Raw genomic sequence first — 17,888 nt, 5'->3', positions numbered from 1 at the left:
TAAATGTGCGTGAAAATAGTAATCAACTATAGATTATAACTGTATCAGTATTAAGATGATATCTGATAGAATTACACAGTATTTATTAACACAAACCCTCTGTGCGTTTCGTTAACCCTGTGTGGTAGTAATAACATAGTGAAACAGACTAGTAAACTGATGGCTGTAGGTTTGAATCCCAAACATGATGGTTCATTGTTGATGTGTGTTTGAAATAGGCACTGAACTCTATGGTTATTCCAGAAGTGTGTGTGACACTCCAGAAGTGTGTGAGAAAGTCATAATCACAAGGTGGTTTGGTTAATCCTGTCAGCTGTAGAACAGGAACTGGACCATTAGACATGTTTAAATGATAAGCTTCTATATCCACTGTGAAAAATGTAAACAATGCTGATTTAAACAGATCATCAAAAATATTATTGTATGGTAGAAATTGACATCTTCTGTATACACACTGTTTATACAACTGCACCTTTTATGCACTACGCATCTTTTTGCAGCACCTTCAATGCAACTGTTAAAGCACTTGCAACTGTCTATTTCTCTGTATGTAGCTTAAATATTATTTTTTATTTTGATTCTCTGTAACTTTCCCTTGATGTGGCTTTATATCTTTTCTTTATTTAATCTTGTACTGATACATAGCTTTACATTTGCACATATGTACAAATGAGTTGCAATCAGTTTCACTGCTGTTGTACTTCAAGCATGCGAAAAATAAATCTCTTGATTCTTGAATCTTGAATATTAATGATAAAACGAGACTCACCTGCATATTTTCTTCGTGTCCTGTTGAACTCTGAAAACAGATAATGAACATTATGTCATGTATTTTGTGTCTGTGATAAATTATCTGTACTGTTATGAGTGTGACACTCAATAAGTAGAACTGGGAAAGTAAAAAAACCCCAAACATGACCTGGACAGAGCAGAGTTCACCTGTTTTCCCATCAACCTACTTCTCCACAGTGACAGACTACACCTCCCACACCACCAGGAACCTCAGATTTGTCCCTGACCAACTCTTCTGGGTAAATCACTGCTACAACAAAAACTTAATGTTTTGTCCTCAACATGAGGTGAATCCAGCTGCTACTGATTATCTCCATCATGAAGCCTTTAAAAAACCATTAATGATCTGAAGACTAAACCACTACAGGCAAAGGGAGCGGTAACTATTTATCATGGCTTTTTGCTTCATGACTAGACAACAGGTATCAGTAATAGAAGGTTCAGTGACTCTCTAATGACACTCCAGCGACATAGTAAACAAGTAGAATAATCTTTCACCTCTACACAGCACAAACTAATACTTTTGACCAGACATTTCTATGTAATTTTCAGTTTAGTCAGTTTAGACTGGACTACAGGTGCCAGTAGTGGAAGCTTCACGGCTTGTTTCTGAAAAGCAGTGCAGAGTCAGTCTTAATGTGATAATCTACCCATACAGTTTAGTATTGAGTATTTTGAAAAGTTTTTGTCAGCTGAAGCTGTTCCTGACAAACTTTTCTGGGTTTACAATCACTGTTACAACAAAAACTTGGTGTTTCCTCCTCAGCATCAGGTGGATTCAGCAGTTCCTGATCATCATCATCATTTAACTCTGTAAACTAACTTCTCCATCAACATCTCTCCACTCAGATATATCACATACATTTACTATCCATACAGCACTTTACTAATCAAGTCAAATAATCATTTCCCCAATACGCTCTGCAAGCTAATATTTTTCGACCAAATATATATTTTATGTGGTTTGACCAGACAACAGGTACCAGCAGTGGGAACCTCAGTAGTTGTTTTTGAAAGGTAGTGTAGAATCAGTCTTTCTGTAATAATCTACCCATACAATTTTGTGAAAAGTTAAAGACATCAGTGTCTGCTGAAGCATTATTTTCTGGTATATCCACATAGGTGTGGATATATCAGACAGACAAAAAAAAAAAAAAATAACCTTGTTTTGTATATATGTCTGTCAAAGAATTCCAGGGGCACAATACGAAGGAGTAAACTGACACTCAGTCTTTTTGCAATGTCTGCTTATGAGGTATTAGGAATCCGACTGATGCACTGATTGTAAGTCGCTTTGGCTAAAAGCGTCTGCCAAATGCTAAACTGTAATCTGTAATCATTTTCAAAAATTTCTCAAAAATCCCAAAACTGAGAGAAAACTGAGACTCACCCTCTCGTATCTGTTTCTCTTTTTCCTGAGCATATTCTGTAAATAAACAGAGAACATTAACCAAATTATTAACCAATTAACCAATAACAGATATGGATCTGCCTATCCTATGTGTAAATAACCTTTCACTGAGTTTTATTGTTATTTTTTGTGTCCCCTTTTTATGTTTGTGTCTATTGATTTACGATTTCTCGAAAAATGGAAAACGCGCTTTTATTTTGAAATTCAGTTGCGTTATCTAGTGTTCATGCGCAGTCGTTAATAGTAGTGGCGTTAAAAAGATTAATTACGGAGAAGGTGTTGGAGTGTTTTTTTTTTTACATTCTAATGTTTAGCACCCGGCTTAGGGGCACAAGGTTATAACTATAGTGAGTCTATGTTTGTTTTGGTTTTGTGTAAGAGTGTGTTTCGTGTTTGAAAACAATGCAGATATATCATTTTTGTGCTCCCCTCTTTTGGTCCCGTTAAAACAAATGCGATGTAGTTTAATTTGAATTTCCGTTTTAAACAATTTATCGTACATTGTTTATGATTTTTACAGTTTATAATCTTCTCTGTAGCTTACATTCTTTTTTGTATGCCGAGAAATAGTAGTATAGGTAGCTTTCTGCTGTATTTCATGATGTATTAAAGTAAATGTTGAATTGTATTTTCGTTTGTTTCTTCCGTCAGCTCTTACGGTGTGTTTGTAAAGGAACATATTCCCAATAAAACGATTTTCATAAACCACCCGTTGAAGACCAGGACCTTAAATCAGCCAGGGATGCTATACTATGTTCGACACAGATGTGAATCTGTTTATTAAAGTATTTCTAATAATTTATTATATTTGCTCTTCAAATAATGACTTGTTGTTATAAACCGAAAACTCAGCAACATTAAACTTTATGAGAGCTCACCTTCATGCGTCGTAGACACTGAAAAAGAAAAAAACAAAAGGGGAGAAAAAGACGTTTAGCCAATTTATTATTACATCGTCAACTGTAGTGTAAAATCCCTAACATAGTAAATGGGAAATTGGCTCTGGTCTCTCTGCTTGATCGGACAACAGATACCAGCAGTGGAAACCTCAGTAGTTTTTTTGAAAGACAGTGTGAAGTCAGTCTTTCTGTAATAATCTACCCATACAATTCTGTGAAGAGTTGCAGACACCAACTTTGGCTAAAGCATCATCTTCAAAAAAATCTCAAAAATCCCAAATAAGAGAAACCTGAGACTCACCCTTTAGTATCTGTTTCTCTTTTTCCTTGACATGCTCTGTAAATGCACATTGAGAGCAGTAAGCAAATGAATTATAAAATACATGGAGGTGTCTATGCTGTGTGTACGTATGAAAATCTTATTATTAACTGTAAATTTACTCTTTGAATTTGATCAACCTAGTGTTACGAAACTGAAAAAAAATCTGTAACATTAAACTGTTATGAAAGCTCACTTTTTGTGGTTGCGGTCTCTGACTGTTCAACTCTCTGATTCTCCTAATCTATATTTAAAGTAATGACAGATTTTCATAACAGTATACCACAGCGGGGCTCTGGTTGTTATTCTTCTGCTCTTCCTCCTCTCTTCTGCCAAGCTCCACATCACATGGCCTCCACATGAGTGTCCTCCTCCTCTCTCTGTCTGCCTTTCATCTTAATTTGGTATTTTATGGTAGAATTTTGTATATACTTAGGTTCTTTAACCCATCCAGAGATTTGAATTCTTTCTCTAACGTATAACTGCTAGTTTCAGCAACACTGATAATAAACCTGCTTTTTTCTTTGAACATCAATCCCTAAACAGTGCAGTTCCTTCAATAATTCAGTGACAAGCATGTATTTATTTTAATAAAATGACAACTGAGCGAATTTAAAAAAGTATCATTCCAGTATTGTATCTTCATATATATGATAGGTCATATTCAGTTTGAAACTTCTAAAGGATTGGCTGAACTGAATAAATAAACTGAAACATTACATGCATATATGAGGCAATGAAACTACCTTATCTCTCTCTATTTTGCTCTTTCGTATATTAAGGTATGTTGTTACTGTAGGTTATTTAGAGAACGAAACTCAAAGGGTTTTAAGCATCTCAGTGGTGTGCCTCTGAGTGGTCTCTTACTGTCGTTTAAAAAAGGACCTTGTCTTCTTTCTTTTGTTTTCCCTCCTCCTGTAACTGACAGATAAAGAACGTTGAAAAGTGCATGATGAAACTATAAATCTCCAGATTACCTTTCAGTCTGTGAATATAGAGGAAAAGTCCAATTAATCCAGTGACGATGACTAAAGATGCAACTATTACGCAAACAACAGCAGTCTTCCAGGTATGAAAAATGCTATCTGGAAAAGAGAAACAACACACAAAACAATTTTACTCAAAAAAGAAAGAACATAACAAAAGAAATAATCGGGATTAGTTTCAGTGTGGGAAAAAAGTCTTTTCCTGTGTTATATTTGAGTGTTCTGCCGCTCACTTGATATAACAATCTCTGTCTCCCTCATATGATCTGTCAGTATTGCTCTGCAGTAGAACCTGTTGGTGTTACTGTCCTGTACAGTGACACGTTTTTTAACATGGAATCTTTCTGTGTCTCTGAGTGTCTCTGTATCTTCAGCAGGGAGAGGGTTTCCATCATTGTCCAGCCAAACAACTTCAGGTTCAGGCTTCCAGCCTTTAATTTCACACAGTAGACTGAATCCCCCATCATTACTGTAGCCCTCCACTGAGATCACTGGGTAGGTGCCTATAGCTATTAAGAACAAATATTTCAGAGCCACTGTTAGTGAAGAGTGTAAAATACAGATGAAAAATCTGTAATGATTTAGTTGGGAATGAACATGAATCTAGTCATACCTTCAACACTGACTTGAACAGTAACATCATCATACCAGTGTTCAGATCGGATTAAACATTTGTATTGTCCTTCATCAGAAACTTTCACTCTGGAGAGTTTTAATGAAGTGTTGCCTTTCTGCAGTTCATCTTTAAACAGTGATGTCCTCCCTCTGTAAGACCTAATTTGATCTTCATTCCTGTCAACACCATTATTATATAAATGGACCAGTGAGTCTGATGTATGGAGTCTATACCACTCCACTGTCATGTCCACAGCACTGATGTTGGGTTTGAGAGAACAGGGCAGAATCACATCTTCACCAGCTCCAACAACAAGAGGACCATCTGCACCAACAACTTTCAACTGGTCTGGAATCAGACAAACACAGTTGAAAAATGCATTCCTCATTCAAACAGATGAGCTAAGAAGACAACATAAATTGTAGATAACACACCCATGTCTTTGGTGGGCTTGTCAGCCATACACACAGTCTTAGGAGATGCAAACACACACACACACAAACACACACACACACACACACACACACACACAATCACATTACAGTGCAAAAATTCAAATGATGGTTTACCTGATCCAGACACTGTAATGTAGTGAAGGCAGAGGAAAACTGCAAACTTCATTCCTGAAAGAAATGGTTCTGTAAAAAACAACTTAATGTGCACGTTACCAAACTAAAACACTTTTAATATTTTCCAAGCAAAACACTTATCTTGCAATGACAGACTGTGTGCCAAACTACAACTGCATACTCTTAAGTATGTTTATCTATGTAAACCCCACAATTAAGCTTTAAAAATTTAGTGCAAAATGTCAAAAATACATCTGAAATGTACTTCATGTTTTGTAAATAGTTTATGGTGATCACTCTCCTGCATCTCCACATTATCCTAATCCAGATTCTCAGTCTCCACCTTTTCCTGAGTTTAACGCCTAAAGTAAGGTATTTGTGTCACTTGTACATGTTGACTAAACATATAGGGACCATGTTTAAATAATTTTATATTTCGCAGCAAAGAAAGTAATTGCAATTTTTTTACATGGCCATTTTTTTTACAATAATAAGTTTTTCTATTGTTGTATTGCTTAAAATAACAGGTCAACAGCTTATTTGACAGGTGCACAAATTACTTCGAAACTTTCGAAGTGTCCAGCAGAGCAATAGAATAGTAATAATTTAACAGAACACTGAATATGTTTTCTCAAAAACTATGACTTAAGTCACTGAAACAGAATCAAAGATACTTAACACACCATGTGTCACACATAGGCCTAAAACATACTAACAGAAACAGCAGAGAGAGGAGAGAAAGAGAGAGGTATTAATGTCTCAGTGAAAGTTTACCTGATCTGGACAGAACCATGTAATGAAGAAACACACAAACAGACTTCATTCCTGAATGAACCACAAGCATAACTCAGACAAGGTTGTAAAACAAAACAAAACAAACCCTTTAAACAGAGAAGAAAAATCGCGGTCTTAAATGTGCATGCCCAGCACTCCTCTTTAAAGACATACAGACACAGGACATGGTTTTATTTTTATCTTTTCATAATGCAGATTAACCTGTATGACCTGTTAGTAAACAGATTCAGTCGCATACAAAGACACACACACACACACACACACACACACACACACACACACACGTTAACATCGATACAGAGACTTGTAAAACTCATTCAACATCTGTGTGACAACAGAAATTCTTTCTTTTTTTTTTTTTTCTTAAAACAATTAAATAATGCCATTTGCTACTACCACTCCCTAGGAACTGTGCCAACATAGTTTTCAGGGTGTTATCACACAGATACAGTGACATGCAAAAACACATACCCACACGTTGGCACACATTCAACAGTTCGTGTAATAAGATGAAATCTTTTCTGTTCTTTCATATCTGACTTTGTTCACTGTCTCCCCTATAGGCAGGACAGACTGTTTTTAGATCATAATCTCATTTTCTGTAATTTGGTTTGATTGCATGAGATGTGTACAGTGGTCTGCATAAACTCTGTGTCACAAACAAATAAAACTTTTAAAGCTGACCCCAGATGAAAGTTTTAAATATGAACCTAACTGAATTAGATGAAGGAATCGGTCCTGGCTCACTCTGCTTTTGTTTGTATGTCTCTCTCAGTGGACTTGGGTGTCATTACTTTCTCTGCCACAAGGGGCAGTGTCAACGTTATGAGTACATAGGAAGAGGCTGCATTCTTAAAACCTCTAAGAAAATCTGTGAGTCTTTCCAAATTTTCCATCTCTTCCTGCACCTCATCTGTTTTTGCACTCCCTGAAATATGAATTCAGAGTGTTGCTTTTTTCATCTGTGTTCATGTTGAAATACATCATGATTTTGATTTTTCTTGTTACTTTGGAATAAAAACAATTAAGGGGGTATGGGTTTATGACTGTACTTTGTGGGATAACCACCGGGAAATCCAATAAGACTGTCCAAGCTGATAATCTTTAACGTGACTCACTGCTCAAACCCAAAGACTCAGAGATGCTGGAGACAGTATATGATATATGACATGATATGTCAGTATTTCTTGCTGCTGGGTTTAGGTTTTTTCTCAGTGTATCAGTGAACTTAGTATTATTGCTTTCATTGTTTTATCAGTAATGTTTTATAGATTGAACAGTTGTATGAATTATATACATGTGCTACAGACTGAATGTAATGACACATATACATTGTGTGAAGTTGTGGGATTTAACTCTCTTTCTTGCAGCTAGTGAAGATGGTCTAAAATAGCAAAATGTGAAATTAATGGGAAATAAATAGGAAATTTATACAGAAAAAATTGTATAATAATTTGTGTAATGATCACACACAGCACACATTTACTGAAACATCAGTGAAAACCTGGCTCTTCTCATGGACACCTGTCTGCTTTTCTGTTTGTACTTCCTCCATTTCCCCACCGGGGGGGATTGAATGACTGTGAGCAAAGCTGAGAGAAACTTGACCTTATGTGACCTCTCCTAGATAAGACATTAACTACCCTGGTAAACACTGGATGTCAGTGTCTTGGATTTCAAGGCAGTGACTTAAAGAATAAGCATAAGTTAAGAATTTATTCCTACATTCCTACGTCAATTCGTTTTGAAAAGTACTGGGGACGACGAGGAGTTCGACCTGTTCACAATTTTTTTCAGTGGTGGGGACAAAATTGGCCACGACTAAAAGTGGTGGGGACATGTCCCCAGCGTCTCCTGCATAAATGACGCCTACGATGGCCTATATATTAGGGGTGGAGCCGAATCCGAATACGGTATTTGGCAAAGCACAAATAGTGGGTTTTTCCGAATGCTCATTTCGTACTTATATTTTAAAAATGATTTATTTTCGGGAAGGAAAAAAATATGTCAAATAGCTGGTGTTCCTCATTACAACGCACACTGAGAGAAAAAAAAATCCTGAGATTTCGAGAATAAGTTATTACGAGAATAAAGTCGTAATATTACGAGAATAAAGTCGTCATTTCAGAAGAGCAGAGGAGGATCAGAAGAGCAGCCTGCCGCAACATGGTGCTCATGTGCCAAAAGATTAAGTATTTCATCATTCATGAAACCTCTACTGAGGTGTAACTTCACAAGATGCTCCACATTCCTCATTTTAGCCTGCTGCCTGCTCTTCTGATATTTCCCCTCTAAAATAACACGTAGCCTAAAAGTACGACTTTATTCTGGTAATATTATGACTTTTCTCGTAAAATGACGACTTTACTCTCCTGATATTATGACTTTTCTTGTTCATGCTTATACGTGTTTATTGCTGGGTTTATGAAAACCATAAACCAATATTACATTGGTGTGTTCATAATTATTATAATAGTTTAACATATATATGTTAATATATATATGCTAACATATACATATACAGTGTATATACTCTATGTACGTGCTATAGACTGAATGTAATTACACATATAAACATTGTGCGATACTGTGGGATTTAAGTCTCCTTCCTGCAGCGAGTGAAGATGTTCTAAAATAGGAAAATGTGAAATTAATGGGAAATGAATAGGAAATTTATACATAAAAAAATATTATGATTTTTATCATGCTCATACACAGCACACATTTACTGAAACATCAGGGAAAAACTGGTTTTCCCCATGGACACTGCTTTACAAATCAAAATAGATCAGCGATTCATATGAATTCAGTTTAAATTAAATACTGTGTACAAATTTTCGTACGGCAGACATTGTCATAAAACTGCTTTACCAAATACCAAACCTGAAACTTTGACTGGGCAGGCCCAATACAACAATGATGTGGAAAAACTTTCTTTGGTTACTATAGAAACCTTGAGGAAACCAATCAGTGTTAGGCAGGTAAGAAGGTAATCTGTCCAGGTGATCTGACATTCCTGCACTTTAGTCAAGCTTCATCTGCACTCCAGTTTTGGAAAAACTTGTTTGACTTCTTCTCTCTTAGCTCTTTTATTCTTACACCACACAAACATATCTAGGGTATCACATAAAGTAACATGTAAACCTTCAGTTTACTGATGAAGAGAGGTTAGGTCAGATGGTTTATTTATAAATGTGAACAATTCAGTGACTTTAACAATTAGTGCTGCAGCAGTGGATGGAGTAATGACATGACCAGTGCAATAGTCAGGAACTGTACTTCTCAGGAAACAAGGAAATGAGAGAAAATTGGATTCTGGGAAAAGGAATGTTACATGATCAACACAAATGTCATAAATACAGTCAACCCCACCATATTATGAGTGTCACAGACAGACTCAAGACTGGATATAACAGCTGTTCTCAGACACACTGTCAGTATCCTCATGGATGTTCTTCAGAGTTAGTGACCTAGTAACCTAAATGGGGCAGCCGTGGTCTAAAGGGTAGAGAACCGGGCTTGTGACTGGAGGGTTGCTGGTTCGATTCCCAGGCCCAACATCCACAGCTGTGTGCCCTTGGGCAAGGCACTTAACCCCAATGCTCCCCAGGCGCTCACCAAGGAGGCTGCCCACTGCTCCTGCGTCTGGTGTGTGTTCACTACTGGTGTGTTGGATGGGTTAAATGCAGAGGACAAATTCACTGCTCGCTGTTCACAGTGTGTGTGTGCAATCACTGAAACTTAAAACTAACTTTTCTATCATTAACAGTGTTCTTATTTCTATATTAAACTGAGATAATGTTTTTCCTTGCTCAGTTATAAGTACAGTTGACTCTAGATTCTGAAATTCTAATACCTCTGAGACAGGAAGCAGACACAGTGTTTATAATTAAAAAAAAAACAAAACTATACGATATTTCCATGGTTTAGTTAAATGGTTTGGTAACATGGCAGCAGCAATGGTAGAAACAATCATTAAAGGCCAATTTTAACTTAGTTAAAAATAAAATGCAACTTTTATACAAATGACACCGGAGACAAGCATCTCTGTCGTCTGTCTAATCTAAACCTGAAAGAGATGAAGTAAAAGGAACTCCTGTCTCTGTTATCAGACAACAGGATGAAGGAAAAAGCCACCAGATCACTATTCCACAACTGCAGTTAACACTTGAGTATGTCTGTCTCTCACTCCTTGGATTTCTCTCTCTCTCTCTTGGTTACTCTTTCCCGTTGACCCTTATTCAATTATTATGAGAGAAGGAAAGGAAAGGAAAATGGTAACGAATTCATGAGATAAGACAGAGTTACATGTGATAGAGAGTGAGTCTGAATGTACCTTATCAGATTAATCTGTGTCAAAATAAAGCAGTATTCCTGGTGTTATCATGAACTATTCTTGTTATTAAAATGATACACACTGCACCTCGAAGGGTTAGGGACACCTAACTTTTGAAAATGTTTTTAATATATAAGCATTGGTTCATTTTGACTTTCTTCATATGAGCAGTCTGTTTTTTCAGACCTTCCTCAGAGATGCTGTGGCAAGCTTCTTGCCTCTGTCTTCCCAGAGGTCTGCAGAGCTAGTTAGATACTTCTTGCAAACCTCTCAATCCAGCTGATCCCAGAACAGTTTGACTGGGTTCATGTAGGATCATCAAGTACCTCAGTCCATTACAGACAACTCCCCTTTGACCTCCTTTCTCTCCAAACATCTTTTGCTTTGAGGTGTGTATGGAGTGATTATATTGCTGGAATTTAGAGTGGACCCCAATCAAATGCTATCCAAAAGGAATATTATGGCCCTGTAAAATGGAATGGAAATTGTTCTGATTTAGGATTCCATGCACCCGATTCAGATTGCCATCTTTACCCCCTCCAACACGGCCTCATACCAGGACACTGTCTCCATCCTGCTTGACAGTAAGTGTGAGGATAACTTGCTATCTCCTGATAACTTTACCTGTTGGACCCAAAAATTTCAAACTTGGACTCATCCCTCCACAGCACTCTTTCCCATTCCACGTCTGTCCAGTTCTTGTGCTTCTTTTCCCTATGCAGAAAATTTCTTTTCTTTCCTGCTTGTAGAAGTGGTGTCTTTCTCAACACCCCTTTCATCAGCCTTGCATCTCAGAGCCTGCTGGGCTCTGTAGCTGATGAGACTCGTAGATGGCATCGTCATGTCAGTGGTACAGAGAAATTCTGGTTGATGCTTCAGTGTAACCATTAGACTTATTACTAATATCACTGAGCTGTAACTATAACCTTATTTCAGAAACCTCTCTCTCATATATATATATATATATATATATATATATATATATATATATATAAAGAGATTGTTACGTTCCCCAGTCCTGGTGGCCGCCTATATAATTGCAGCTAGGCAGCACTGGCAACCCCTTCTGGTGGCGATTATGTTTTTGTTTTTGTTTTGGTATTTTTTTTCTAACCTTTCGATTAGGAGCACCTGAAACCTGTGGGCTGAGCCTATTTGTAGACCCTCCTGGCACCGTTCCCGCGAGACGCGCATGGGTGCCCTAGAGGATACTGGTCCATCCCAGCACAACCTGATGGTGTTCCCGCTTCGCTTCCTAAATTCGCTTTGTTAATTCTTTGTCTACATATTTCGGATAATAAAACCCCCAGATATTGACCCATTATCGTGTGCGTCTCCCCCTTTATGCTACGAGCTGGTGATCGGCCGTAACAGAGATACACACACACACACACACACACACACACACATATGCATACTGTTCTCTCACAGTATTGAAAAAAAAAAAAACTATATTTGCGTCAACCTACAAAAATCATTTTAAGTCGTAACAAGCATTTGTGGCTTTTTAAGGTGCAAATTCAATTTGTCTCTCATTATATGAACTCATTCATTATATGAACTAAATGCACGTATTTTTAATCAGTCAAATGAAAAAAGTTTTCAAAGCATACAACAACACTATTGTACTTTTCAAGGTAACATAAATCAACTTCAAAATGAATGCAGTTTGAATTGTGCTTTTTTGCAAGAATAACAAGAAAAATGCAAAATGCTGAGAATCGTTTCAGGATGTTATATCAAAAAAACAAATCAATTACAGTAGCTTATTGCGCTGCAGCCTACATGCACGTTGTAACTTCAGATCCACAGAACATCTCTGGGGGCTATCAGAACTTCCCTGTCTTTACACTCAGGATCACTCCTATGCCAACCAGTTTTCACCAGCTTGCCCCTCATTACTCATTCTAACGCTGAATCTGTGTTCTGCGTTTCGGTTACCAACGTTGATTGTTACACACAAGCCTTTGGATAAAATATTTTAAGACAAAACAGATCATCGCAGGACAACATGACAATGCTTCTTCATGCAGAGCACAACACAACGTGCTATAGCAGGTAGGGAAAGAATTCCAAATACAGCAGCAGATGCAATTAAGATGATCTTAGTACTGTGGGTTTCAAATATTTCATCTGAAACAAAAATAACATCACATATTCATTACAATAATAACACATGGGCTTATGAAAAGGTGGGAAAGGTGCAAGGACAGGAGTTGGGGACAGGAATTGATCTACAGGCAGCATCTGACCAAAAAGACTCACTGCTCTGACTTAAACCCTAGTGAACTGACCTTGTCTATACAACTACACCTGGTTTCTCTCCTCCTTCACAACAGGGATGTTTTATCTACTTTACTGGGTTCTGACCTTTTATTTCCTCACAGAGCTTTCATTGCAACTGCCCTCTGCACCAAACACTGATTTTGGATTTCATATCCTTTGAACTCAGCAGTCTTCTTTTTTAAAGAAATAAAACCTAATATACTGTTTTACAAGCATTGTTTCTTAATGTAGATTTACTTACTTGAGATGAAAATCTCTGCCTCCTTCATATGATCTGTCAGTATTACTCTGCAGTAGAACCTGGTGTTACTGTCCTGTACAGTGACACGTTTTTTAACATGGAATCTTTCTGTGTCTCTGAGTGTCTCTGTATCTTCATCAGGGAGAAGGTTTCCATCACTGTCCAGCCACAGAACATCAGGTTCAGGCCACCAGTCATTTGTTTCACACAGTAGACTGACCCCTTTACCAATACTGTAGCCCTCCATAGAGATCACTGGCTGGGTTCCCACAGCTGTTAAAAGCAGTGACAGCAAACACAGTCATTGCTGGAAAAGATGTTAAAAACAGTCTCCATTAATTATACTTGAAATAAATAATGAGTGTCACCTTCAACTTTGACTTGGACAGTAACATCATCATACCAATGTTCAGATCGGATTAAACATTTGTATTTTCCTTCATCAGAAACTTTCACTCTGGAGAGTTTTAATGAAGCGTTGCCTTTCTGCAGTTCCTCTTTAAACAGTGATGTCCTCCCTCTGTGAGACTGAATCTGATTTTTGTTATTGTCAGCACCATTTTCATATAAATGCACCAGTGAGTCTGATGTATGGAGTCTAAACCACTCCACTGTCATGTCCACAGCACTGATGTTGGGTTTGAGAGAACAGGGCAGAATCACATCTTCACTAGCTCCAGCAACAAGAGGACCATCTGGACCAACAACCTGAAACTGATCTGGAATCAGACAAACAGAATTGAAACATACATACCTCATTCAAACTGCTGAGCTAAGGTGACAACTTAATTTGGACAAAACACACCCATGTCTTTGGTTGGCATGTAAAATCTACACACACAATCTTTTTGGACATAAATGCATACACAGTCTGACTAGATACAAACACGCACACTCACGCACAATTAGGCCAAAGTGTAAAAATTCAAATAACAGTTTACCTGATCTGGACACTGTAATGCCGTGAAGGAGGAGAAAAACTGCAAATAGTGACTTCATTCCTGAAAGAAATGGTTCCAAAAAAGCAGCTAAGTGCAAGGTCTACCAACTAAAATGAAATGCTTTTTCCTGTTTTCAAGTAAAACTCGATTAAATGTGCTATCTTCAGTGCAAGGACAGTGTATTAATAGAGTAAACTATCACCAGAAAAATTGCAATTTCATTTCAGTTATTTTATTCACACTTCCCACTTCCTAACGGTTCGCATATCGTTCATGTGTCAGCAACTGAAACGGCATGACCTCAAGTGATCTCTAACTAGGAACTGAGCGAAGGTATTTCGCGATCCAATCACAATTTTTTCATTCAACCGTACTATTTTTGTCCAGTCTTTTCAAATGACAAAACGCGATTTATTTTTTGACATCCAATCACGTGTCTGACCTTGATTTCCGTCATCGGTCTCCTCCAAATTTCTGCCTCTGAGGTTTCAAACAGTGTTCATCGGTTACTGCACAAACTGGTGATCGCCACCCAACAGCCCCCTAGTATACAAAGAAAAATCGGTGTCTGAACAAATAATGAACTTTTCAATATAACGAGTTATTCGCTGTCTTTGCGTCCGACTACTGAACCCCTACATACTTGACTGATCTTTGTTCCAGTTGTTGCAAACATTTTTCCCAGTCTCAGCGCGAAATGAGGACATTCATAGTTTTTAAAAATCGTTCACCACAATTTGCAATGGTCCTCAGCAACTGTAAACTATAAAAGTAAGTTCCACTTAAGGTCCATTTCCTTTAGTTTTGCAGTAGAAAGTTAGACTACAAAGACTTCATCCCTCCTCTTGTTATAGTAGTTCAAGAAATGTATCAGGTACAAACCCTGAGTCTACTGTAATGAACATCAAGATTAAAAAAAACAACAACCCTGTTTTAAAGTAATGTTACGTGATTTTTAACGATATTACACATTTGGTGTATGATTTTATAATAAGTCTGTCATATCATTAATAATATGTGTACATATGATTTAGAGAGATGAGAACATCCCTTAATTCTGTACATTCTCACAGACCCTCGTATGGATTAATAACATATTTTAAAAGGCAGTCCACATCTTCACATTACTGCACAGATAATGATAATTCAGTTTTTGATTAATCATCTGTTACTTGCCAGAGTATTTTTCCCCAGATGCCTGTGGCTGTAATATTAGAGCTTGTTTTCTCATCGTCTTAGGGGGTAAACAGCTTGGTCAGGAAAATAAAATGAAATCATGTTCTTTTGCTGATAATTGTTTTGGTGAAATCTTCTATTGAATTACTCATGCCATTTATTTCTTAAATGTGACTTTTTCTAATCATTTTAATCATTAATGTAGCACCCATTTGATCATTTTGCTCTGGTTATTGCTGAATTTCTCATGTCCTTACTGTAGCTTTAAATATTACATGATTTCCAAATGTTCTCATTTCTACTGTAACATGAGACAGGGAGAGAGAGAGAGAGAGAGAGAGAGAGAGAGAGAGAGAGAGAGAGAGAGAGAGAAATGTGATCCTCCTGCATTCCAAAGTACAGAAAATGAAGTCCTTTGAGATGAGAACTTATGATGTTTGGCTGAGAAACAGAGGAGAACAGAAAAGAGCAAGAGAAAAAAATGCAACAGTGTAAACCAGTGTCATCTTGAATCCCTGAGTTTTTATTGTAGCTTCAGTGTTGGAATCTATATATTAAGGAGGTTAATAAATACTGCTATTCATGTATTTTCAGCGTGGATCCACTTTTGTGTGAAGTACCGGAAGCACTGAGACAGAAACTCCCAGCACTTCCAAGGGGATCCATCATACCTGTCCAGCTTCTGCATGAATTCAGGTCAATCTGCTGCATCCACGATTTGATGTGGAATTCTGCCACAAACTGGGGAAAATGCCAGGTATATTTGCAGAATTGCTCAGAATTTATTGAAACAAGGCAGAGCATATTTCAGGATTACTGACACAGACGCCAGGTATTGATAATTCCATACAAAGCAACAGAACACAATCACGAGAATTCATACAAACAGAGAACAGGACTAGATTAACTAATGCAGATGCAACTACTGATTGGCTAGGTGAGGCAAAGGAAACCAGGAAGTGAAGACATAAACCCAACATAAAAATGACCAGCAGAGGGGGAGAGAGAGAACCAGGACACAGAGGCTGTGCTCACTGCAGGGTCTCCTGTCCTTGGCCCTGTTGTCCAAAGGGCACATTGCTGGACATAACATCTGATTTAGACACTAACACGTAACACATAGAGACAGGCCATGTCATCTTGTCTCTTTGCTACACTGCCAAAAAAAAAAAAAAAAAGTAAAAAAATGGTCAAATGACTGGCAGCATTGGCTGCCAAACAAAAACTATAAAACTGAGGCAAAACATACTTATTCAAATAAAGTGCAAAAACAACAAATTTACAGAGATTTTCAACGAAGGTTTTGCAGAGAACTACTGTTATTTTACAGGTATTTCTTAAATTATTACGATCAAACACGTTTAATAAAGTGACAGCACTAAACGTTCAGCAGAGAAACATTGTACAGATTTTTCCTAAATTATTAAAATCAAACATCTTAATAATTATTATAATAGTTTAACATATATATGTTAATATATATATGTTAACATATGATAGTTTAACATATATATTAACATATATATGTTAATATATATATGCTAACATATACATATACAGTGTATATACTCTATGTACGTGCTATAGACTGAATGTAATTACACATATAAACATTGTGCGATACTGTGGGATTTAAGTCTCCTTCCTGCAGCGAGTGAAAATGTTCTAAAATAGGAAAATGTGAAATTAATGGGAAATGAATAGGAAATTGATACATAAAAAAATATTATGATTTTTATCATGCTCATACACAGCACACATTTACTGAAACATCAGGGAAAAACTGGTTTTCCCCATGTACACTGCTTTACAAATCAAAATAGATCAGCGATTCATATGAATTCAGTTTAAATTAAATACTGTGTACAAATTTTGGTACGGCAGACATTGTCACAAAACTGTTTTACCAAATACCAAACCTGAAACTTTGACTGGGCAGGCCCAATACAACAATGATGTGGAAAAACTTTCTTTGGTTACTATAGAAACCTTGAGGAAACCAATCAGTGTTAGGCAGGTAAGAAGGTAATCTGTCCAGGTGATCTGACATTCCTGCACTTTAGTCAAGCTTCATCTGCATTCCAGTTTTGGAAAAACTTGTTTGACTTCTTCTCTCTTAGCTCTTTTATTCTTACACCACACAAACATATCTAGGGTATCACATAAAGTAACATGTAAACCTTCAGTTTACTGATGAAGAGAGGTTAGGTCAGATGGTTTATTTATAAATGTGAACAATTCAGTGACTTTAACAATTAGTGCTGCAGCAGTGGATGGAGTAATGACATAACCAGTACAATAGTCAGGAACTGTACTTCTCAAGAAACAAGGAAATGAGAGAAAATTGGATTCTGGGAAAAGGAATGTTACATGATCAACACAAATGTCATAAATACAGTCAACCCCACCATATTATGAGTGTCACAGACAGACTCAAAACTGGATATAACAGCTGTTCTCAGACACACTGTCAGTATCCTCATGGATGTTCTTCAGAGTTAGTGACCTTATGTTCTGTAAC

General features: G+C 37.1%; 1 protein-coding gene across 1 annotated transcript in view; it reads right to left on the bottom strand.

The window, feature by feature from the left end:
- LOC115816318 (butyrophilin subfamily 3 member A1-like) overlaps window positions 1-17,888 on the bottom strand; it is a 31,432-nt gene that overhangs the window by 5,409 nt on the left and 8,135 nt on the right. Inside the window, exons 3-4 of the mRNA XM_030779275.1 lie at window positions 4,641-4,916; window positions 3,082-3,099 (exon numbers count right to left, since the gene is read on the bottom strand). Of these exons, the coding sequence (XP_030635135.1) occupies window positions 3,082-3,099; window positions 4,641-4,916 (294 nt within the window). The remainder of the gene's footprint in view (window positions 1-3,081; window positions 3,100-4,640; window positions 4,917-17,888) is intronic.

Source organism: Chanos chanos, chromosome 7 (genome assembly GCF_902362185.1).
Source record: "Chanos chanos chromosome 7, fChaCha1.1, whole genome shotgun sequence".
Classification (NCBI taxonomy): Eukaryota; Metazoa; Chordata; class Actinopteri; order Gonorynchiformes; family Chanidae; genus Chanos; species Chanos chanos.
Note: the sequence above shows the minus strand (reverse complement) of the source record. Positions and strands in the feature narration are given on the sequence as shown.